Consider the following 26,223-nt stretch of genomic DNA (forward strand, 5'->3'; position numbering starts at 1 on the left):
GGCCCACCCCACACCCATTCTGGACTCAGCTTAGTGGAGTACAGTAGCTCTGGACCAGCTGACACCCATGTGCACAGCTCTAACCCAGCCTGCCCCAGACTCGCCAACCCACACTAAGAACTGCAATTGGGCAGAAGCTGCTGCTTGGCATAGGGATGGGCCCTTCTTGCCGCTGATGGGCCCTTCTTGCTGCAACTGCCTGAAACCTGTGCCCAGTCTGCCCTGTGGCTCCTACGTACTGCCAAAGCTGCCCCGCTGGGTGGCCCAGAGGTGGTGGCAATGGCGATGGAGAGGAGCCGCAGGGTAGCCCAGGTGCGGGCTCCAGGTGGCTGCAGCAAGAAGGGCCTGGCAGTGGCAAGGGGAAGTGGCTGCCCAGTCGCTGCTTAACATGGGTGTGCAGTCTGAAGCAGGCACGGGATGAGCTGGGGTCAGAGCTGTGCACACAGGTATCAGCTGGTCTGCTCTAGAAATGGCAAGTCTGGAGCAGGTGTGGTACAGGCCAGAATCAGGGCTGGGCTATGTGCTGTTGGTGACGGCTAGGAGAAGCCACAGAGCATGTGGCTTCTGGGCTGTTGTGGGGGTAGGGAATAGGTGCTGACCAGAACTGGCAGCTCCCCAGAACTGCTTATGTGGCTTGTGGGCCCAAATAATTGCCTGCTCCCAATTTAAATGGCTTAGATCATTTCTGTACTGTTTTTTTGGTTTGTTTTGGGGGGGGGGGGGTTGGGGGGGAGAGGGAGGAAGAACTGCACAGTTCCCTCACTACTTCTGATAATGTAGATTCTGACCCTGGTGGCTCTGAGGAGATCCTACATATTCGCTGTTCCTGGAATATGAAGACTTACACCTCTCTCTCCCTCACTAACCCCCCCACCCCCACAATACTTCAACCACCCCCCATCCAAGTAGATAAAAGGATAGCTCTAGAATATCCCTTCAGTAAATTTAAGAGCAAGCACAGGTATTTCCTGAAATGGGACAACAGTGATGTTTCCTAGACCAGTGGTTTTCAACCTGTTGTCCGCAGAACCCTGGGGGTCCAGGGACTGTTTAAGGGGTCTGCAGAAGATGACTACAATCAAAAGTATGTTAATACCCACACTTCAAATGGAGGTGTGGACACCTTTGAATTGTAAGTGTCCAAAGGGGTCCACAAAAGAAGAAAGGTTGACAATCACTGCCCTAGACTGACTAGGGCGAGTGACCTTGCTGAATTTTGTATTATAATTTTAGAAAGAAAATCACATAACTCCATATCATTCTGAATAGTCGAAAAAAGATGCAGCATTTCAGCAATCAAAAGCCACATGAGACTATGGCACTGCTATCAAACAGAACAAGCCAACATGAGCGACAGCCCCCCATCAATGATGCAACTTGAATGACAATGCTGACAGCTGGGATACCATGGCTTGTTACCACTTTTATAAATAGCAATTTATAATATCTTTTTAAATAACCTCCTGTATAAACAATGATTTACTCTCTTGGATATGGGAGGTTTGCATATCATGCCTCAGCATATATCCATGGGTAAGGTTAGGAGAACAAAGCAGCCATCTAAACTGAATACCACAGTAAACAAGTAAGAAAACACTTATTTTTCCTGCTAATTTTTGTACTTAAAGGAATCTGAACAAGTAATTGTGTATCCTTCTTATTAGCCACAGCAAATATAGTAACATATCAATGTTACTACAGCAACTCAAGCAAATCAAAAAAGGGATGCGTCAAATTTGACTGAAACACAGGCTCAAACCACATGCTTCACAAGGAAAATACAAGAACCCTGCAGTAGGCTCTTACAGAACAGCAAGACAACATGGAAAGGTTTTTCTTAAATCAAATCGGTTAGAGGCCATTTTACCTCCATTCTAACATTCCTCAGTTTTCCCAACTTCTTTCATTAGAGGGAAGGACAAAAAGGGAACAGCCCAATTGTTCTCCCTATTGCATTTATCATGTCCCATTTTATCAATTACCTCCTGTGAGGATATACCAATGACTGATGAAAAGTATTTGCAGTATTTTCTGCCATTCTCTCTCATTACTGATGCATATTTTTAAAAATTAATCCTAATTTACTAAAGAGAGCCTGTCATCAACCTCTCTCCTTACCTCCACCAACATGTTCCTTGAATGAACCCTATAATATGTACAAGTAATTGAAATTATTCTCTCCAACATTTATTACCTTGCATGGAATTGGGGTCACCGACCCAGGCTCTGTGCTTTGGGGGGCCCTGCAGAGCAGCATGCCATTCACTATCCCCACCCCTCCCAGCTGATGCCACCACCAACGGGAGTGGCAGCTTCTCTGGGTCTGGGACCGCGGGATTAGAGCGGGGGCAGGACCCTGCACCCTGCTCAAGTCAGCTCTGAGAGCTAGTCATCTCATCCTAGAAGGTTGATCAGGCATGACTTGCCCTTGGTAAATCCATGGCAACTGTCCCTAATCATTTTCTTCTCTAAGTGCCTAGAAATGGATTCCTTGAGGATCTGCTCCATTTTTCCAGGGACTGAGGTGAGGCTGACTGGTCAGTAGTTCCCTGGATCCTCCTCCTTCCATTTCTTAAAGATGGGCACTGGGCACTATATTTGTCCTTTTCCAATTGCCTGGGGCCTTTCCCAGTCACCATGAGTTTTCAAAGATAATGGCCAGCAGCTCTGCAATCACAGCAGCTAACTCCCTCAGCACCCCTGGGTGCATCTTGTCCAGCCTCATGGACTTGTACATATCCAACTTTTCTAAATAGTCTCTAACCTGTTATTTCACCACTGTTGGCTGCTCATCTCCTCCACAAACTGTGCTGCCAGGTGCTTTAGTCTGGGAACTGACCTTGCCTGTGAAGACTTAGGTGAAAAAGGCATTGAGGACTTCAGCCTTTTCCACATCATCTGTCACTAGGTTGTTTCCCCATTTCAGTAAGGAATCCATACTTTCCTGCCCCTGATCATCTTGTCGCAGACATACTTGTAGAAACCCTTCTTGTTACCCTTCACATTCCTTGCCAGCTGCAAGTGCAATTGCACTTCGGCCTTTCTGACTTCATCCCCGCATACCCAGGCAATGCTCTTATACTCCTTCCTAGTTGTTTGTCCACTTGTAAGCTTCCTTTTTCTGCTTTAGCTCCCTGAAGAGCTCCCTGATAAGCCAAGCTGGCCTTCTGCTGTTCTTGCTAGTTTTCATGTGCATCAGGATAAAGTTACTGTGCTCTCGGTAAGGTTTCTTTCAAGCACAGCCGGTCCTGGCTCCCCAGGAGATCCAACTCCCTCAGAGAACTGATGGGCAGAAGTCTGCTTTTCTGAAGTCCAGGGTCCTTACTCTGCTTGTGTCCTTTCTTCCTTTCCTAAGGACCCTGAACTTAGTTATCTCATGGTTGCTGCTACCAAGTTGCCATCCACTATTACATTCCCCACAATTCCTCCCCGTTTGTGAGCAGCAGGTCAAGAAGAGCACAGCCCCAGGTTGGCCCGTCCAGCACTTGCACGAGGAAGTTGCTCCCAACACTGTCCAAAAAACTTCCTGGATTGTCTGCACACTGCTGTATTGTCCTCCCAGCAAATGTCAGGGGTAACTAAAATCCCCCAGGAGAACCAGGGTCTGTGATCACGAAACTTCTATTAACTGTTTGAAGAAAGCCTCATCCACCCCATCCTGGTGGTCTATAGCAGACCCCCACCACAACATCACCCTTCTTGTACTCCCCTCTGAACCTAATCCAGAGACTTTCAACAGGCCTATCTCCAGTTTCATATACCAGCTCTAAGCTATCATACAGCTCTTTTACATAAAACACAATTTATCTTCCTTTTCTACCCTGCCTGTCCTTCCTGAACAGTATACCCATCCATGAAAGTGCTCCAGTCATATGAACCATTCCACCAAGTCTCTTATTCCAATCACTTCATAGTTCCGTGACTGTGAAAGTCCAAGTAAACCCCTCTACAAATTTAAGTCAGTCTTCTGTACCTTCTCTTACACAGGTATCAAGATGCTGGTTTGTGTTCCTTGCATGTTTAACACATTTATGACAATATAAGCTACAATGTGATCACATCTGGCAATTGGAGCTGTAAAACAAGCATTAAGTAGGGTATTTTCTGCAATATATATACTCCTCTTACACGGCTCAAACGTGGATTGCCAGTAGCACTATTTAAGATGCATGTCTTTTCCTTAACTCCGCTGTTTACTCCTTGCTCCCCAACCGATTTGGCCCATAATTGTGCAACTGGACTGTAGTGGCTTATAGGCAGCAAGACAAAGCGAGAAAAAAAAAAGTACCGTAATAGCCTCCTCATTCCACCCTTGAACTTTGTTCTTTAAAATATAAATAGTAACATGGAATAGAAACAAATAATTAAGCCTAGTCAACCGGCAAGACTCAGGCACTCCTTGTTACTCCCCCACCAACAAAAAATGTCAAGGTCAAGATTAAGGTTGCTGCCATAAAATAGGCATTTCCCATATTCTATGCCCCTTGGAAACATGGCATGTCCAAACCCCAAATCTAATATTACAAAGCCAGGAAATGCTCACTTGCAACTAATGAACAGGCATTTCTACAATAAGAACAGAAATTTGACAAAACCAGGAAATGCAGAGTTAAGCTGCTCTTTTTAACCTTTCTTCTGCTGCTGTTGCTTGACAGAACCTTATCGTGTAATTCATTGTAGAACATGTGATGTATTGCTTAAGCTGCAGGAAGTAAATTTTAGAAAATTCCTAAATGCATTGTTAACTTCCATAATTATGATTGTGCAGCTGCAAACAAAAAAAAGGGAGGCAGCTCAATGTACCCAGGGATTTCAATGAAACAGAAGTTGTTTCTGCTCATACCAAGGTTACAGTCATTGCACTGTACACAAATCACCGCTTCAACTCTGCATTCCCTGGGTTTTCACATAGACAGATGTTTACAGGTATATGCTTAGAAATATATGTAGAGTTCTGCTCCCTCCTCTACACTTTCTCCAGTATCAACAGCAAAAATAAGCAGAGAACCATGTTTTCCTCCCTCTCAAACATTTCCAAAACATCCTTAGATCCCAACTGCAAAGAAAAAAGTGAGTGGGGGAAGTTGTTGATAAAGATTACAGCAGAACAGAATGGGTCTCCTGCTGGAGATGTTTGATGTCTGAGAAACTGGGCTGGCACCTCAACACTTGAGACAAGGGTTTGCAGGGGGTAGAGATGGAGCTTGGCTGCCAGTTGAGCCCTTCAGACAGTCCCTTTTTCTCCTGCAGCAACTGCACACCCAGGCCTTCACCAACCTATTTACTAAATAGGATGTTACTATACTTCCCAGGATATTCAAGAATGGTACAAAGATGAAAGAGATCATAACAAGAGGGCTGCTGCAGGCAGGTCTTAGCTGGAAACAACACTGCCTCCAAAAGCCATGCAGCTTTCAGCCCTCACACCCTTTCCCCTAAATATAGATGGGAATTTGGAAGGGAAGGAAGTGAAAAGAGTAGGATTATGCTCTGAGGACTGTGGTTTCTAGGTCACTTCTTACCTACAGCCTCCTTTGGGGGCAGAAAAAGCTGCAGGGACATTAAGATGCAAACCTTCTCAAAACCTTCTCCTCTCATCCTAGCCCCTCCATTCCTTGCTTGAGCTGTAGGAGCTTAAATGGGGAAACAATGGGTTCATTGCTGGCTGAGCTGTTAATGTTTTTCTATGGCAGTAGGACAGGATTCCTGCAGTTCTTAAAGAACACAGGAACACAGTACTGGAAAAGGGCTGCTAAGCCACTAAGTCGAGCCCCTAAAAATTTGCCAGCCATTGTCTTAAAGAGTCCACAGGATCATCCTCTGACCCCCATGCCCCAATACAGCCATAAAACACACCAACAAACTCAACCCAAAAGACTGAAAAAGGAACACAACTTTTACAACATGACACATTAAAAGTTGGGAGCTGCCCATAGCCAACAACTGCAATGGCAGGAAATTTGTTTGTTTGAGTTTGTTACTTAGATGACACTAGAAGGACTGTGCTGCACATCACAAAGGAAAGTAAAAATCCCCAAAGGTCCTTGTCAATCTGACTTGGAAGGAATTTTTGTCCAAAACCCATATCTAGCAAATCATTTTGACCCCAAGCATATGAGCAAGACCCTTCATGAGAGGGGCTTCCAAAATTTGGTAGGAACATCCACACACTTCGAACTCTACCCAATAACTGTGGTTAATATCCAGTGCTAAAAGCTGCCAAAGAAGGTGGGGGGGATGTGATCAAGAAGTCTAGAAACTAAACAATATGTTCATAGAGGGGGGAAAAGTGATTCCTTCCTGACCCTTCTAAGCAACTAGCAGAAACTGAAGTATGGGATTACCAGATAGCTCTTACACAGAGATTAAATTCCCTTTCAGCCCCACCATGGAGATACTAAACCCTCAAATCCACATATCACATGCTCTGATCACTACTAAAAAAAACCAAAAAAGACACATCCCTATCATCTTACCAGATCACATCCACAAGCTTATCAGGTTCCACCTTGAAGCAATACAAATTCCTTCCCTCCAGTATTTTGTTTGGACAACCATTCCAGAACTTTACTCCTTTAATGGTTACAAACCTTAACTGCAGTCTAAATTCGTTTGTGACCATCTGATCTTGTGCAAGTCTAGTTTGTTAACTTAAATAGCTCTTCTCCCTCCTTGATACGCTCTGCAAACATATTTATAAGTAATTGTATCCCTCCCTTCCTAACCTACATTTCGCTCAGCTAAACAAGTAATGCTCTTTTTAATCTCTTTTCAAAAGGAAGATTCTCCATTCCCTTAACTACCTTCATGGCACTTTTGTATCTACTTAAGATTTTCTACTTGTACCCAGTTTAGCATATTGTGGGATTCCCTCTCTCCCAGTGAGAAAATATACAGAGTAATAGGGAAACCAACTTCCTTGTACAAATAAAAGGTGATAAGCTTTGACCAATGGCCAGTGCTTCAGAGGCATCATAGAGCCAGTTTCAGCCCATGAAGTTTGGTCATTCATCGGGCTTCTCTCTGGCCAGATGACTTCTCCAAATCCAGGCCACAAGTCTTCTTGCTCCAGCTCCCAAAGCCACTGTACCAGTGCAGCCTGAATCTAAGTTAATACCGACCTCAAACCTCCACTTACCAGCTGCAGAATTTCTGGGTTTTGATTGCTGCTTGACAGGGCAGTGAATTGTGTTTGCATTAACTCTCAGGTGCTCGTGAGAAGACCCTCAGGCCAGATCTAGAGATAGGTCATACAGCCTGCAAAAAGACCCGTGGGCCAGATCCAGCTCCTTAGCTCATCTGAGTTTGACATTGCTAGCTTAAATGAATGCTTTTCCATCATAACAACAGACAACAGGAGATGAACACAAAACAGATAGTCCCACCCATTGGTGGGATGCGTTACACGCCAAAACTCAGTACATAATAGAACCTATGTTGAAAGTCTCTACATCCGGGTCAGAGGGGACAGCAGCAAGGGTGAAGTCACAATGGATGTTTCCTAGAGGCCCCAAACCAGGAGGAAGAGGTAGATGAGTTTTTTTCCAAAAAACCTGAGCATGCAGGACCAGGTTCTTTTCTAGAAATCCTAATAATAAAAAACAGCACCAAACCTGCACTATCCCTGCATTAAATGATGAGGATGTCATCTCTCTGGACTGAACACATGGACTGGCTGGATTTCTACCAGCTTCAACATCTACCAGCCTTCTACCAAATTATTTCTGGAATTTCTACCCCAACACCTAGATACCATAATCCACATCCAGAAGTTTACCCTACAAACCACTGCGTATAGAAAAAAAAAAATAAAAAAAAAAATGGATAAACACACTTTATGCTCACAAAACTTGCAATTATCCCAGACACACCTGACCAACCCTGTGACAAGAATAAAGGAATTCCTCTTTAGGGATGAGCAACCTCTTTGGAACAATGGGCTAAAATAATGGAGCTCAGTCCAAGATCAACCAGTATTTCCAGCCCAGCTGCCACTACCACTTTTCTTCCCCAGAGGCAGATTGCCACCAATATATGTACAACCTGAACATCAATCACCACATGCCACAATTCTCCCTGACACAGAATTCCCCACCATGAAAATGTCATCAATATCTAGCTTTGCAGGCCATATTAAATTGTTTGGTGGACTCGATCTAGCCCTCAGGCTGCAGGTTGAGATCCCCACCTTAGACACAGCATTCACAACCTACAACTGCTCCTGAAAAATGACAGCCATTTCAAGTTAGCCTTGGGGAACAAGCCCTTCTTGACTTACAGACAGCACCCCCTCCCCCAACCTCAAACGTCTTTTCAACAGACTACTTAACACCAATTCTCACCAAGCCTTCAGGCCCTGCTACAGACCCAGATGCACCTTGTGCTCAATATCATATATGTCATCACCTTCTTACAATGCCCCTTTGCTGTTAATATTGCCCAGCAAAAGTTATCTCTACATAAAAGAACAAACAGACACCAAACCAAAGTCAATCCAGAAGTGTACAACAAACTGTTGCAGAACAGTTTAACCTCCCTAGACATTTAATGACTGACCTTGAAATAGCTGTCCTTAAATAAAATCACGTTAAAAAAGAACTGAAACATGAAACTGCTGAATAAGAATCATCCATGGAATGACTGTTAACCATGGTCTCAACAGGGACTATGGACTTTTATACCGTGCCCGAACTAGCTGCTTACCAGGATGGTATTAAATGCCTTGTTCACCCTAAATGATCTAATCAGCCAATTTGGTAACTCTTAGCAGCTTCCCCTGCCTCTGTCCCTTTCCCTTCTATATCAAATATTTTCTTTCTGCTAACCTGTTTGTAGCATCTGACCAAGCAGGTTGTTGTCTACAGAAGTTCATGTCTCTTTCAGCCAGTTAGTCTCCAAGGTGTTACCCTGTCCTTCCTTTTAACAAGGGAGCTCTAGTTTATAGGCAGGCCCTCCGATACTGCTGTATCTGCTCTGAGGAGAATGCTTTTAATTATCACCTAAAATACCTTTATCCAACATGTGCACTCCAGCAGAGAAACAGATTATCTCTCTGATCAAGCCACTCAACACCTAACATTAACCTACTACAGTACAAAATGAAAACCCCCACTGATCACACACACTTTTAGTTGTAACATATCCCATATTAGAATCTCCAAGAAGGGTCAAACAGTTTCACCCTATATTTAAAAGAGGATCAGAAATATTCCCAAATCCTCTATTCCTGGCTTTCAAACAAACAAATCTCCAAACCTTGCCCAACTCACCATCAGAAGCAAACTTCCCAATGATAAACAAAATATTAAGCAGAACACAATCCTGCCTTAACAATAAACGTAAAACCTGTATAGACATATCCATTGCCACCACAATCAATGCTCCCCACAGCAAAACTACAAGAATCCAACACACATGCATCACAGAATCATATAATCCTAGAAAGTTAGGGTTGGAAGGGACCTCAACAGGTCAACCTCCTGCTCAAAGAAGGACCATCCCCAACTAAATCATTCCAGCCAGGGCCCTCTCATGCCAGGCCTTAAAAACCTCCAGCGATGGAGATTTTACAACCTCTCTAGGTAACCCATTCCAATGCTTCACCACCCTCCTAGTGAGGAAGTTTTTCCCAATATCCAACCTAAACCTCCCTTGCTGCAACTTGAGACCATTACTCTTTGTTCTGTCATCTGTCATGACAGAGCACAATCTAGCTCCATCCTCTTCGCAACCCTCCTTCAGGTAGTCGAAGGTTGCTATCAAATCCCCACTTAGCCTCCTCTTATTTAGTCTACAGAAGCCCAGCTCCCTCAGCCTCTCTTCATGACATGTGTGCCCCAGCCCCCTAACCATTTCACTGCCCTCTACTGGACTCTCCCCAACTTGTCCATATTCTTTCTTTAATGGGGGGCCCAAAACTAGACAGTATTCCAGATTTGGCCTCACCAGTGTAGAATAGAGTGGAATAACAACTTCCCTCAGTCTGCTAGCAACGCTCCTACTAATGTAAACCATTATGCTGTTAGCCTTCTTGGCAACAAGATCACACTGTTGACTCATATCCAGCTTATTGTCCACTGTAACCCCCATGTCCTTTCCTGCAGAGCTGCTGCTTAGCCAGTTGGTTCCAAGCCTGTAGCAGCAGATACAATTCCTCTGTCTTAAGTGCAGGACTTTGCACTTGTCCTTGTTGAACCTCATGAGGTTTCTTTTGGCCCAATCTTCCAGTTTGTCTATGTCACTCTGAATCCTAGCCCTATCCTCCAGTATATCTACTATCCCCCACCCCTGACTGGTGCCATCTGCAAACTTGCTTAGGGCACAATCCATCTCATCTTCTAGGTTGTTAATGAAAATATGGAATAAAACCAATTCCAGAACCAACTCTTGGAGCACTTCGCTTGATACCAGCTGCCAACTAAACATCAAGCTATTGATCACTACTTGTTGAGCCAGACAATCCAGCCAGGTTTCTATCTGCCTTACAGTTCATTCATCCTATCCATACTTCCTCAGCTTCCTTGCAAGAATGCTGTGGGAGATAGTATTAAAAGGCTTGCAAGAGTCAAGGTATATCATGTGCACTGCTTTCCCTACATCTACAGAGCCAGTTATCCTATTATAGAAGGCAATCAGGTTGGTCAGGCATAGGGTAAGCACTACTTATGGCATGCATCTGAGGCCTTGCAAACAGGGCCAGTCCAATACACACCATAGGCAGTGTATGGGTCAACTCAGAACCAGGGACAGCACTGGGTGCCAGATGATGGAGCTCCACAGGCTGGGTCCAACACATGGACCATATGTCCGACACACGTGGTCTAAAAAGGAACGATTTGGCATTGGCAGTTGGACTAAATGACCTACTGAAGTCCCTTCCAGCCCTAATTTTCTATGATTCCAATGCTCATGTTGGACTGAATATGACCTTTTAAAAAAATGGCAGCATGTGAAATAGAGTCATTGGAGAGCTAACAAGAAGAGATGGATCAGATGGCAGAGACTATTGTTTGAGGAAGCTCAAGGAGGAACAGTTTCAGGCAGGCTTCTGTTTCTGAGTGTTCTTGGGGAAAAACCAAACAGAACATCATTCTAGAACGAACATGATCTTCTCCAATGCATGTAGGTAGGGTAGAATTCCAAATTATATCCAATTCATCTCATCAATGAATAACTCACATACCAAAACATTTTATCCTACCATTTAATCCACTATGTGCAGCAAGTAGCATTAGCCAGAAACAAAGAAAAACCAAATACTACATCGGCTCTATACCACAATAATGAATAATAAAAAAAAGGGAATTGAGGAAGTGTTGGACACACCCTAGCCATTAACTAGGACAGATGCAGCCCCAAAGGCTACACCATTGGCCAAACTAATCCAGTCTTGAACATACGAACTCTGGGCACACCTAGACCTGGAACCATCTAGACAACCATACCCTAAAAAGCAGAACTGGCATGGAAACAGGTCTCAAGATTTTGCTTACCACCTCATGTGTTTTATTCCACAAATCTGAATGATAAACCTCAGTGACTGTAGTAATTCTTCAAAGTTTGTATTATGAAACCGTTTTGAAATTCAACACAGCTTTTCAGTGTTAGTATTGGGGTAATATAGTCTCACTTAAAAAAAACCCAACAACAACAAACCAGCCACATACCTGCTCTTTTTGCCTCAATGCAAGCAATACTCATTTCCTCTTTCAATTCTCTGTTTTCATTTGCGATGGCTTCACCTACTGTAACAAATCTTCCAACAGCAAGGTTAACAGCTTGGCCCACTCGCTGAATTGCTTGCAGTGTCTTGTCGGACCGCTTTGGTTTATCTTTATGGTTAATGAGAGTAGTTATCTGTAAACAACAGTGAGGACTTTATTAAGATTGAATATTAAATCCATATTTTAATTTGAATTTTTGAAATGTTTATATTTCATACCTGTTAGCCATGCTAGCCAGCTTCCCCAACCATCTTTCCTCCCTTTTAACCTCTCCTTTTGAGTAAACCACTGCAATGCTACTCCAATCAAACTTTTGGTGCTGTATTTAAAAATCCAAACCAAAAAAAAAAAACCAAACAAACCTTGCACTGCAAGCATACTCACTGAAACATCAGGTAACAGGAAAAAGGAAGTTTAAGTAGTACTTAGCTTTACAGGGTGTTCTGCTACCTTAGGAGGCATATTTCCCAAGTTTAGGCATTTAAAAGTGTACAAAGACAAGACAGTTGGACTAGCTTTAACCAGACAGAACACTGTTTACCTCTCTGCTTTACAGCAACTACAGCAGAAGTCTAAACTGTGGTACATTTTGTGCACACCTGAATACGAAATGACACAGAACAGAATTTAAAGCAAAGACAGCGCTCTGTTTTGGCACATACATTGCAAGATAAAACAGCCTTCTATATATGGGTCACCTCTATGTAAAAAGTGTTACTTTTCCAGTCCTAAAGTAGCTCTGGAGAAAGTGTTCTGGTAAAAAATGTTTTTTATCCAGCTGATCTACAGGGACCCGGATTTTATGGTCACCACATAAAAATGTGGATTTACTCCTTTAAAAGGAAAAAAATATATAGGAAATGGCGGGTTTTTCACTTGCAGGCTAGCAAGGTTTTAGCCTGCAAAGAGATGCTTGGGGCTGGGGGGGCAGAGCAGGATGCAGGGAGCACTGTATGCATGTGTGTGCACCACCCATGCACGTGGCCAGCAATGCAGCCAGGCCACAGTGAAGAACATCTCCCCCAAGTGCCTGTGGGTAAGCCGGGGGGTGGAAAAAGAAAGGTCACAGGCCATGTATGGGAGGGCAGTGCTTGGGGGCAGAATGAGGTGGCCACAATGGGTGAGGGAGTGAAGCAGAGTTGGCAGTTGGGACTTCTGCCCAGTTGGGGCGGTGCCTAGGACAGGAACGCGCAGCTACGAGGCATGGCTGGGGGAGTGGGATGGAGCTACAGGTGGCTTGTCCAGGAGTGGTGGAAGGGCTGGTTCCTCACTGCTGTGCACACTTAGGGGGCATGTTCCCCCCCTGGAATTTCTGCACAGGGTGTGGGCAGATGTGGGCACTTCAGGGTTCCCTGCCCCGCTTCCCCTCTTCCCCCCCTTTGGGGCCTCTGTGGTCCAGCAGGCAGGACCTGGTACAGGAGGACATAGGAAGGTTCAGTACTACCACTGCCACCACTGGGAATCTGGCACCAGCTGCACTGCCATGGCGAGTTGCCTCCATCTGCCTGACAGCAGCAGGGGACACAACTCTGCCTGGCTGCCCCAACTGCTGCCAGGCAGGCAGCGGTGCTTCACCACATCAGCGCAGCTGGCACAGGGCTCCCAGTGGCAGCACCAAGGTTCTTCCTCCTGTAACAGGTCCTGTTGCTGGGCAGTGGAGGTCCCCAAGAAGAGGGCAGCAGGGGTGGAAGCCCTGAGCCCTGGAGTGGGCAGCCTGCATCTTCCCTCTACCCCATGCACTTCACTCAGCAGTTATGGCAGCTGCAGTGCTGGGGGCAGGGGGCATGGAGGAGCTGTGGGCTCTTCTTACAAGTCAGAGTATGACAGACATATACAGAATTTGAATTAATTTTATTTAAGAGATGCACCGATATATCGGTCCATAATCATACTGGCACCAATAAAAGGAAAATTGACATCATTGGCAATCTGCTTTTCTTGGCCAGTGTAGCCAATGTCACTGATAAATACCATGTGCATGTACGCAGCTGCAGCGTGCACCAACCAGGAATGCAGCCCTGCAGCTTGGAGACCAGCATCCAGCCAGTAAGTTGGGGGGAGCAGGGACATGGGTGGGGGCACAGACTTAAGCCCCCCCAAGTGAGGGAAGGAGTAGGGATGGGGCAAGCGCAGCACAGCCAGGGGCAGGGACTGAGCCACAGGCAACTTATCTGGGAAGGGTGGGGCATCTCTCTGCCATCGCACGCAGCCTGGGGGAGGCATGTACCTCCCAAATCTGTACACACGGCAAGGGCAGGCTGCTGCTATGGGCTCAGGCCAAGGGTCGCACCAGCCTCTTCCTAGCAGAGGTGGGGTGGGCAGTGGCAGCGCTGGGAGAAGGGACTGCAGGGTATCTATGGCAAGTTTTGCGGTGGCTGTAGCCCACCCTGTAGCACCCCCACATGTTGTATTTGCATACAAGGAAACCTCATTAAAATATACTGCCTAGCATTAAACTGCTGCCAAAACCAGCATGTACTCCAGGCTAGTATTTTAGACAGGCATTCTTTTACTTTCATGCACATTAGGGCAAAACAGAATGAATATAATGCACATGCCTTAAAAGGAAAAAAAAAAAAAAGAAAAGAAAAGAGAGAAAGTGATGGAAAATTAGAGGTAGAATCCACTTGATAGGGCATTACTTTAAGTTTAGAATCATATGCCAAAGCAAAGACAATTGAAACTTTACATTTTCAAACTGAAGAATTTATAATGAATGAGATTAAGTGGGTTGGGTGAGGAATTTTAAGTGTCTATTGAAGACCAGACTGATAGAAGACATAAATATATACAATATTAACCTAAAGAATTAACTAATCTGAAATGGAGAGATATACAGAAGTAGATATCAAGAGGCACTACTTCACAGTTAGGGCAGCTAGGATCTGGAACCAACTTCCAAGGGAAGTGGTGCTCGCTCCTACCCTGGGAGTCTTCAAAAAGAGGCTAGATAAATCACCTAGCCAGGGTTGTTTGACCCCAGTACTCTTTCTTGCCCAGGGCAGGGGGCGCGGACTTGACGATCTGCTCTGACCCTACTTACTATGAAGCTATTAGAAACTTATTTATTACAATCCACACACTCACAGATATTACTGTAAATAAGAAGAATCAAATTCCTTTGGCCCCTACCTGGGCTGGATACAGATGCAGCTCTGGTCATAGGACAAACAGTCCCCTGTGGCTCAAGGCACCATGGGCATTAACACTGCTTTTGCTTGCCCCGCCACTGCCAAAACACGGCCTCAGCAGGGATCTCATTCATGGTCTTTCAGTGGCAGGCCTCACCCCTGAACTCACAGCCTCTTCAGAAGCCCTATAGGCTGGATGCCACTGCTTTGTCATCCTCTGCAAACCTGCAGAGGTTTTTGACACCCCACTATAAATGAGAGATGATCTACCCATGGCTAGACTATGAGCCAGGAGGAAGAAGCCTGGGCATCTGCTCCAGTCCAAGAAAGAATGGAGTATTTGGCACAGTACTTGATAAGGAAAGATTTCTATTTTTAAAGAAATGCATAGAAAAAAGTTATTTGATTGAGAACGTAAATAAAGCAGCAACCTTGAGACAGCTAACAGATCAAGCTTCTAAATAAATTAGAGACCAAGTAAAATGGTCTATCAAAAATGCACTACCAAAATTAAGTTTAAAATAGCAGTAACAAAAAATTTGTAAACATTAACATTGAAGGTAAATTAAACCTTTTTAACTGGAAAGTAGAGAACTTTCCCTCCACAAAAACTAAAAAATACAAAGTTTATATTAGCTGTATAATAAAGTACAAGCCACGGAGAAATTCCTCCAACCAACAACCTCTCACACCTTGGGAGCCTTTCAGATAGTTAGTTGTGATCTTTGCATTGTCTTCAATATTTTGGAATCAAAAGGTGTAAAAGTTTTTTCAAAGCTGTGACCTGAAAGCTCCCCCTGGTGGCATACATGTAGTCATATCCAGGTGATCCCAGAGAAATGACACAGCCAACACTACTATAAAACATTATTCATAAATAGAATGTATTTCCATTGTATGTAAATCATGACTATCCATGTGGGACACGCATTGAAAAGGAACTGCCAAAAGAGAAACAAGGAAAGTTGCAACTAAGCAATTATTTGTTTTCTCTACAAAGCCCCTGTGTGAAAGATAAGCCAAGATCTGCAGCTGCCAAAAATCAATTACTGCCAAATGAGTCAAATAAAGACAACACCTATAGAAAAATCTATTCTGGGGTTCAACAGTGTAACACATGACAACTTCAAAGAAGATATAATTTTGAGTAAAGTCAGGTTTTCTGTCCTTTCTACCTCATGGCTATTGTATATTCTGGAAGGCTGATAGAGAATGAGCCAGCAGGAAAGCTGGTGCTTCAAAACAGAAGGGAGAATAATTAGTTCTCCCTAGCAAGTTGTTTCTTAAAAGATCAAAGGAATAAACTGAAGTAAGACTGCACAATTCTGTCGAAATGCTTTAAGCACTCACTGTTGTAAGGATTTTAATAGGTAACATGCAAGCCTGGAAATTGCAGGACTTAACATAACGTGTACATCGCTGCATTCTTTATGGTATGACCTATGGCACTGTTTTCAGGTGTGGAAGTAATATGCCTTGATCAGAATTCTCAGCATAGCAGACATGACCTCAGCACATCAACACAGTGTTGGGGGGCAGACCAAAGCCCCCATGGGAAGGGAGGGAGTGGGGCAGGGGCAGAAGTTGCCCAGCCAGGGTAGTGAATGCAACCCTGCTGAGAGTGGAATGGGAGTGTGTGCCACCCCGAGGGAGGCATAGGGGGCATGTGCCACCCAAAATTTGTGCACAAGGAAAGGGTGGGCTGCCTGCTGCAGGCTCAGGGCCAAGGGCTACACTTACCTCTTTCCAGGAAGGGACTGGACCAGGGCTACACTCAGAGCAGGCACTGCTGGGGAGGGGACCACAAGTAACTTTGGGCTGGCTATAATCCATCCCATAGCTCCTCCTACCAGCACCACCAACACCTGCCCTGCCCCACCAGCTCCAGTTACAACCCCAGGCCCAGTCTCCTCCCCCCACCACTCGCCAGCAAGAGGCTGGCAGGGCCCCTGGCCCAGAGCCTAGAGCCCACCCTCACTCTGTGCACAAATACAGGGGGCACATACCCCACATACCTTCCCTGGCAGCGTGTGCAGCACCAGGGAGCTGCCTTCCTCCCCACCCCCCCGCAGCCCCTGGACAACCTGCCCATGGCTGTCTCGCTCCCAGCAGGGTTGCATTCATCACCCTGTCTAGGCAGCACCTGCCCCTGTCCCACTCCTGCCATCACCATGGGGGCCTCAATCTGCTCCCCCCCCCCCCACACCTCTTCCCTCCCTCACGCCCCTTCCCCCATACCCAGACTTACAGGTCAGATACTGCTCTCCAAAGTGACATGCTGCTTTCCGGCCACATGCTTGCAGCATTTAAATCGGCAACTTTATTGGCTACACCAGCCAAAAAAGCCAATCGCTGATAGCATTCATTTTCCTGTTGTTGGTGGCATATCAGATTGGCACCAATATATTGGTGAACCTCTAATAAATGCCATCTTAAAACCTAGACCTTATTATTCACAGCTGTTTACAGAGGAAAAATTGCTCTAGAGTACTAGATCATTGCATCTTAAGGGTGTTTCCGATACATCAGTAGCGCTTGAGGGCACTGCCAAAAACACATCTGACAGCCCTCAAATAAAGTATATTGTCTCAGTTCTGTTGAATAATCCTCTTTAGTCCCATGAAACACCCAACTAACAATCTGTCCCAGTCTAGGGCATGGGAGAAGCTACCTCATCCCAAGTGATTCCTTGATAAACTTTGTTGATTATGATTAGTTCTGAAAGAATAATCTTTTCCACTTCAATATACTGGAATTATCTACAATTACCTTGGATATTTTATAGCCACAAGAGATAAATAATCTGTAACAGGTTTTATAATCTTCTCAGTCTTTGAAGGTATTAACCCTGTCACATTTTAATTCATGGAGTTTTTGTTGCAAGATGCATATAGGATGAGAAGACATTTAGCTGAAGTATTTTAATATCTAACCATTAGTATTTTATTACTGAAAATTAGATTTAGCTTTAGAAGTGACAATTTGACCCAGTTTCAGAAAATATTTGTAGTTTCTGTGTGTCATATGATGAACTATATTTGTTATCATCATCTCAAATTAAGTTCAAGTTCACTTGAATACATTTTTATTCCCTCTACAAGTGTGCATGCTTTTCTCCAATAGACAAAGATTCATTTCAGTTCTATGGCACGCTTTTAGTACTAGCTCCTACACTAGTTTACATTTATTCCCATCTATAAAAAAGTTATTTTGGGCACTTTTGAATAAAAAGTTAGAACAGTGAAAATGTTTATAATGACAAAATTATATCATCAGCAAAGAACCTCTTTAAATATGAAGGGAAACATTCCCTCAAGGGCTTGTTTTTCTTAAAAAAAGAAAATGGGGATAGAAGATGCAATAAATTTGCCCTATAAAGTAAATAATCAAATTAGAAAGCATGCATGTACAGATGCACAGACCCAGATGGTCTGGTACACAGTTATGAAGGCCCTCACATCTTTCCCTTTGTTTATGTGAATGAGAACTAAATCATACCTCAGTTTCAAATATTGCACTCTTTCAATAACGACCTGAGATTTATTTTTATATTCTTTCAATACTCTTTCATCTTGAAACAGAATCAGAACTATAAAAACATTGTTCCATGTCACATACTTTAGTTTTGTTAATGTAAAAAGATAGTAAACAGAAGCGTAACAAAATTTGAAATGTTTGGCACATGCATTTAATAGTGCAATGGGATCTGATCCCTAATCCTAATCCTACCTCCTGCCATGCCACACATGCAAAACAGGAGGCAAGATTCATAATTCTGGGCTTTCCCTGCAATAGCAAATTGGGCTGGGGCCAACAATCAGCTGATTGTCAGCTCTAGCTTGGACACCAGACTGAGGATCAGAACTAGCTAGCCCCATTGTAGTCTGGGACCAAAAAATCAGTTGTTGGTTGAGGCCAGAGTGGCAAATCTGATGATTGTCAGCCCTAGCCCAGACCTCTGTGGATCTGGTTTACTCAGGCATACAATCAGCTGATTATTGGCCCCACCAGACAGCTCTGGGTCTGAAACCCAGGGCTCCCAACTGGCCAGGCAGGAGGAATCAGAGGCTCCTGGTAAGGGGAGTAAAAATGCTTTCCCTGCTGGGATGAGTCTCTAATCCCCTGCACCCAGCCACAGCTACCAGGCAAAGGCTTCCCCACCTCCACTTTCAGGCCAGATTCAATTCAAATCAATTCAGCTTATTGTCAGTCAGTCCTAGGGCCATTCCAGACCCCGGACCCCAGGATAGACAATCAGCTGATTGTCACTCCCAGCTACAAGTTCAATTTTAAGGCACCATATCAAGAGAGCCATAAAGATGTTTTACATTACATAAACAATATTTTAATGTCTTGTTTTCCATTGTATGGGGCCTTAAAATTGGGTGTACATGTAGCAAGCACCCTGCCCATTTATGCCACAGTTTACATGATAATCACAGCAAAAATATGGCATGTGAAGGAGGCTTTAGGATTTTAACTATTTTCTATTTGGCTACAGCCTCTTGGGTTGCATATTGTTTATATTAAAATATGCATTACCAGCAGCTGACAATACAAAAATTAATAATCACTTGAAATCAGTAATTAAAAAAAATTGTCCAAAATGGTGTTCAATCAAGAAATTTTGATTTTGAATAGGTTTAAAGGGGGGGTGGGGAAAAGAGTACAATCAGGTTTGTACTCTCTGAAGATGGCTAAAGAGAGGTACTCTCTCTTCCAGGAGAGGATATAACAATTAGTTGTGTGCTTATCTGCAATCAAAGTGGCCTTTACTTTTAGTAGAATAGCATGATTAGTGCAGGGCAACTAGGCTGCTAGTCCTGGGATCCGATTTAGAAGGGACACGAAGAGAATCCTCTAGTGTTTCAAACTCCTGGTGATATACAGAAGGACTGTTTCTGAAGACGAATCACGAGGCTCGGGGAAGAGTACTAGTAAGTATAAAAGCTTATTTAAATCCAAATCTTAAAAAAAGGCATCTTCCATTAACAGTCTGGGGTGCAGTTTGAAAGTAATTTGGTTATTAGAGAATACCATGCGTACCCAAAGTGTATGTGATTGAAAGCAACACAGTCACAAAAAATGTTTTTATGGAAAGACTGAACAACAAAACAATGAAAAGTTCGAAGGGATGATAACTACTTTCAAATTCTGTACAGAAAAAGGCTCTAAAAGATTGCCTTTAACCATACATATTTACTTTGTAGAGGCCCTTCTACTCTGGATCAAAACCTTAACTGCCTCTAAACAGCCTTCCCCTCCCCCCCCCCCAAAACAGAACCTAGCCAGCTTGCGTTCATGTAGAACTCCTGGACCAAACCGTAGTTCTGTAACATGTCAGGAAAGTTTGGCAAGTGAAAGAATTTGAACTGACAGACAGGTTATTTAGACAAAAACCATCACCAATAAAACCAAAAACGCCCACATAAAAGGTAATTTTTCCAGATTCTGGGAAGTAACACAATGGGAAGGAGTACACAACAGATCCTCTTCTCACCAAATTAAGACTGCCTCCATCTTCATAATGATGGAATTATCCCATAATGCCAGTTTGTCTCTAGCAAATAAGTCTAGGAGTCACTCATTTCAGGATGATTCCAAAATAGTCCTTCAACTCCCGCTCGTAGATAACAGAATCTCTTCTCCTGAGATCCGACATGCTTTTGTGGCACCACATAAATGAAGGCTTATTAGGCTGACTCAATGAAGAATAGAATATTCCCATAAAAGCTTACTTCTGGACTTTTGGCTGATTATACAGAATATGATGATTACATACCCTGGTAGGATCTGGGTGGTGATGCCCCAAAAAGAGAGAGATAAAAGGTGTTGCAGGGCAGACAAACAGTTACAAGTTTATAGCCAAGACAGTAGCTGAGACTAAAAACCCCATACCTAGGGTCTACAAATATGCACTTTGACTGACCTGTACAACAAGCTCTACAGAGTCTGTGAAGGGAGTAGCAGGTGAAGTAAACACCGACAGATCTGAAGAAAGCCCAACCAATACTATGATACCAACCCTCTTTGATTTATCAACTAGTTAGACACAGAACAGATTTACTCAATCTTAGCCACCCCTGGAGAGGATGGAGGTGCAGTTTTGTATGCAATCATAGAAGTACAAGAAGCAGCAATACTGCCCTACTTGGACAGATTATCATGCAAAATAGAAGACAACTCTCTCCTCTTCCTTAAAGATTCAGCTTTTTGGGGGTTCTTTATCCTTAGATTTATACTTGGGAGACTAGACTTTTGATTCCTGACTCCCTTCCTCATAATAGCTGTTTCTACAACTAGACTGGGAGTATGGGCAAAGATACATCAGTATTATGCAATATCAGTATCACTTGTTACGACGTGACTTACATTGGTATGCTCCTACAGCAATGCAATAGGTTCCAGTTATTCACATAACCCTTCCCCTCTCAAAATTATACAAATAAGCAGACAAGACTAACAAACAGTTGGATAAAAAACCAGCACTCTACATATGCACCACAGCCAGGTAGCATGTAATGACCTATCACTAAGGACCTACTCAATTTGGGATTTAGCCTAAGTGGCACATTGGCTGTGAAATCAGGCAATGTCCACACAAAAAAAAATTAAGGGGGGGTGGGGAAGGAGGATTATTGAAAATAAAATGCTGGCTCCCCAGTGGGAGCCAGTAGACCTCTCAGGGCCATGCAGCCTGCCAGCAGGGAGGCGGGCCACCAACATGAAGGGAAGCAGCCAAGATGTCTGTCTCCCCCGCCCCTTGCCACTGATTGGCTGAGAAGGCTGCCTGTTGTGTGACCCCACCCCTTACTACCAGTCAGTGCAATGGGGCAGGCCACGACAGGCAGCCCTTGACCAGAGGCATTGGGGGCCCCTGCTGCAATAACCCATGAAAATGGTGGCTCGCTTCACAATCTACCCATGAAATCAGCCACTTGCCTTGCTAAGTTGGGTAGGTCCCTACCCATCACATGGTACTGCACTGCAGAAATCCCACCCAACATATTTTGGAATACTATATATCAGCATTTCTCAACTCATGGGTCATGACCCAAAAGTAGGACACAAGAAAAATATAAGAGGGTCACAAACAAACTTTAAAGAGTCTTCTTTAAAGGAGAAAAACATGGGAAACCATAGTTTTTCCCTTGCAGGCTGGTAAGGGGCTTCTTGCCCGTCCCCCACCCCACACAGTGCGGGGCTGTGGTCCAAGGGCAGGGAACAAGGGGTCAGAAGCAAAAGGGCACTGGGTCAGGACTGGCCAATGTTTACAAATGGGTCCTGGTACAAAAAAAGGTTGAGAACCACCGCTGTATATATATATATGTTATCCTGTGTCATAATTCATTACTGTATTTGTTCTGTACATTGTTTCAGGTAAGGTCATTCAGGAAACACAGTATTGCAAGAAGAAATTAGTTATATTTTAGTTTATTCACAAATATAGGTCTTTCCTCAACAAAACCTACTTGACATGAATTGCTGAAATTTTCAGAAATTCACTTCCAGAAATTGGTAACGCTTTAAGCTAGTCACCTACCAAAATGGACACTCGAATATCATTTTTTGTCAATATCATCCTCTGGTTTTCTCTTGAAATACGGCTCCACACAAGTCTTTATCAGTTGGAACCCCAGGGCAAACGGAGCCATGGCTACACGAAATCCATTGGGTAAATTCTCTCTCTCTCAGTAATTTGACTGGGTCTGAAGAGATCACCCCAGTTTGTGCCACCTAGTCCGTGACTTGTACCCGTCTGTAGTACATAACCTGTGTGGCAAAAAACAGATGATGGTATTTTGCTTCATCCTTTCTGACCTTCGTTGAGCATATATAAATGTGTCCAAAAGTGTTAGGTGGCACTCACATCCGAGTTGGTGTTAAATGCCAGACAGAATCCTCTGTATATCATGGCTTTTGTAAAAGCCCTTAAGATTTCAAAGACTTCTCTAGTCACTTGACTGACTGCTATCATGTTTGGGGGTAGAAAAAAAATGTTATTGAGTCTTTCAGCAGTATTGGTTAGGTGGCCACAGCAGTTATCCTTCTGTTTAACATTGCACTGTCAAGAAAAAGTTTCCTCACTCAAGGATGAGCTTGTCTGCCGTAAGTAATGTTAAACTGCCCTTCCCTTTAAAAACAGCCTAGTTCTTTCAGTTTACAAGCAAGAAATAAACTTGTTGGTCTGTTCCTGTAATGTCACAGACCCACTACCACAGTCCAGACTGTCTTTTGCCTTTTTACAATCTGATACAGTTCAATTTTCAGGCCAGTGATTTGACCAGGGAGGCTCTAAAGTCAATAACTGTCTTATCCATGTTGTGTATATATATTTAGCTTTGTACACGATGAGTGTGTCAGGGAGACAGTGTTTGGCAGAGTAAAAAATAAATAATTAGGAAAAAAAATAAGTCTGCATTTTCCCCCCTCCAAAAAAAAAAAACAACTTTTAAAAGTGATTATTTGCAGACCATCAATCAAAATAAATTGGTCCTTTCTTTACTAGAGTGACATTTTTTGTATACATGCTAAGTTTTTTGTTTTTTCTTTTAAAAACTTGTCCAGACATGGGAATGTTCTAGCTTTTACATGCGTAAACTACTGAGACAAAGCCATCTCAGTATTTGTGGCCTTGCTTGCTCTGACTTCTCTGGACAGGGTTTCCATACATTCTGACAAATTTCAAACCATCTGGCATCTGTGACTGAAACATTTTAGTCTCGCAGCTGTCTTTTTGGGATAAATTTTGATCCAAAAACTGCACAATTTTATGCTTTTCTGTAAAGAACAAATCTGTTCTCTCTCAGACATGCTGAGTGAATATTCCCAAATGGCCAACTGAGCAAGTTAACTCACTCAGTCTTTGCAATATTCATTTAACTGGTCCTTGACTTTTTTGCTTCTTCCTGTTTTCAGTTTATTGAATAAGCCAATATGCAAATAAAACTGGGTGAAATTTGTAGCAAGTATTTGATAAAAGTGTATGTAAATAGCAAATACATGATTAAGTAAGTGCATCTCATATAAAAAAAAAAAACACCAACCAAAGCCACTAACTTTATTCCTATTTTATTCAGGATCAAAATTATAACAATTGAGTTCACTAGTATCATTCTAGGAAATGTAACAGCTACATCATAACTTTATTGATGCTCCATCCAGAGTAGCAACTTTCCTTCCTATTTAACAACAGCAGAAAATTATAGCTGTCCATAGCTCAGACTAGTGGTTCTCAACCCTTACAGCCTCAAAAGACCCCTCCATAACTTTTTTTTTTTTTTTTAAATGGGAGTAGCTCCCCATTTCAAAAGCTAATTTAGTACAGTGCTTACCACCTCCTTCCAGAGCAGGTAGGGGGGGAGCCACCAAGCAGGGAAAGCCTGAGCCTGCCCTTATTTGCTTATCCCCACGCACTTCCTATGGCACTCTTCAAAGAATCTTGGCACCCTGGCCCAGGACAAGTCTAGAGAATGTGCAATTCGTATGATCTTTCCTGAACCACTGAAGGTCTATAGCCTTCAAAAGGTACCAGACATTTTTTAAAAACAAAATCCTAATAGGACTTCAGTCATTAAGTATGGCAGGTGCAACTGGAGTTACTGCTTCATACAGGGACCAAGTAGTAGCCCCAAAGCATAAGCTCAGCAATTGTACTGTTCCTCAAGACCTCCTTTTACAGCTGGTTTTGCTCAAATTCCTGAAGGACTTCTTGGATTGAGCTACCAGAAGTGAGGACCGATTCTTTTGCTGTCTCTACACAATTAAAAGACAAAGCAATACTGGAGATTCCATTCCACTAAAGCCAAGATTGCAACCCATAAAGTGGCATACTGTACCACAGCAAAAGGAGCCAGTGTGTTGGAGAACTCTCCAGAATAAGAGTCTGCAATGAAGACTTCTACATAATCCTATCATCTTCTTATGAAAGTAGAACTTCAAAGAGGTGGTACAGGTCTCTGAGGAGCATCAAAAACAAATTTGAAATCTCTGGGTTTAACTTGTGAATCATGTGTAGCTGTTTGCACACCCAGCCATTCTAATATTGAGCACCACTCCACAGCACCCTTAAAAGGATTTCACAACACCCTAGGGTGTTACAGCACATTGGTTAAAAATCAGAGATAAAGACAGAGCAGGAGTCCCTCTTGCCTTTCTTCTAAATAAGGTATAATGTTTTTATCTGTCCATAAGCTAAGGCATCCAACATGTACTTCAGGTGTAAGGAGACAAAATGCAAGTAGTATGTTAAAAAAAAAAACCCATCATGAAGAAAGACGTACTTAAATAAACTGCATTTTATCTACCCTGGGGAGACCAAGAATATTCACCGATTGATTCAAGAAGGTGTTGGTAAGAAAGATGTACTCTATTGATTCCTAGTATGAATTCATTAACGATGTATTCAAATATCTAAAACCTAAGGAAGAATATATCAATGACTATCAGAATTCTCAGCAAAGAGTTCAACCTCCATTTTAGATCAAGAAGTGTATGCTGGAGCAGATGACCTGATTAAATCTGAATCTGGAGGAGTCTCAATTTCAAAAAAAATCATCTCCCCCAAAAAACCACACATTTGAACGTTGTGATTTTATAGCTAGATAGGCCCAAGAACTATGCGACTATAGAAAATAAAATATTTAAGCACAGCAAGCTTTAGGAGATTTTTGAGGTTATTTAATTACCTCAGTAATTGATTAAACACAGTAATTAAAAACAACAAACAAAACATTAGGAATCCACATTGTAACTGTTCATCTACATCAGTTGGCCAAATGAGATCAGTTTGCCAACACTAGAATTTCCTACATAGCATTAGCTGCTGGTTTGTCATAAAGCAGAGGTTCTACTATGCTTCTTAAACAGTTCAGAAACAATAACTTCAACATGACTATATTGAAGAACACAGCAGCTTCTGGTGATGACAATCCAATATTTTCTATCCTTTCAGGGGTGAAAGGAAATCCCCAGTCCTCAAATGTTTCCCAGGGAACTAGACAGCTACAGCTTATCCACAGCAGCTGCAGGCAACCTGCACATGTAGTTTCACAGTGCTTTACAATTTCCACTATATCCTCTGGGACGTTTTCTGAGTTGCGAGATTGTTTTTTTGCTTCTTTTAAAATAAATATTTGAAACCCTAACTCTGGTCTTGACAGATGGCCTTCCTTTTCTAGAGGGGAAGAAATAAAAAGTAAGCTCATCTGTCATAACAATCCTTTGATATGATCTTTAATTTGCTAGGGTACATCAGTGGTACAACCTGGGCACAGATGTTTCTAACAGCACTGCCTGTTAGAAAACTTTCATAAGTCCTACCCTGTCCCTTGCAACTCCAAAATACACACAACAGAGCTAAAAAGGGG

At 43.1% G+C, this 26,223-nt stretch overlaps 1 protein-coding gene across 1 annotated transcript in view; it reads right to left on the minus strand.

Moving 5' to 3' along the window:
- Positions 1-26,223, minus strand: part of CTNNAL1 (catenin alpha like 1) — a 126,177-nt gene that overhangs the window by 82,286 nt on the left and 17,668 nt on the right. The window contains 1 exon segment of the mRNA XM_090039092.1: positions 11,667-11,856. Within this exon segment, the coding sequence (XP_089895218.1) occupies positions 11,667-11,856 (190 nt within the window).

This window comes from Crocodylus siamensis, chromosome 3 (genome assembly GCF_052110815.1).
Source record: "Crocodylus siamensis isolate JL-2025a chromosome 3, ASM5211081v1, whole genome shotgun sequence".
NCBI classification, from domain to species: domain Eukaryota; kingdom Metazoa; phylum Chordata; order Crocodylia; family Crocodylidae; genus Crocodylus; species Crocodylus siamensis.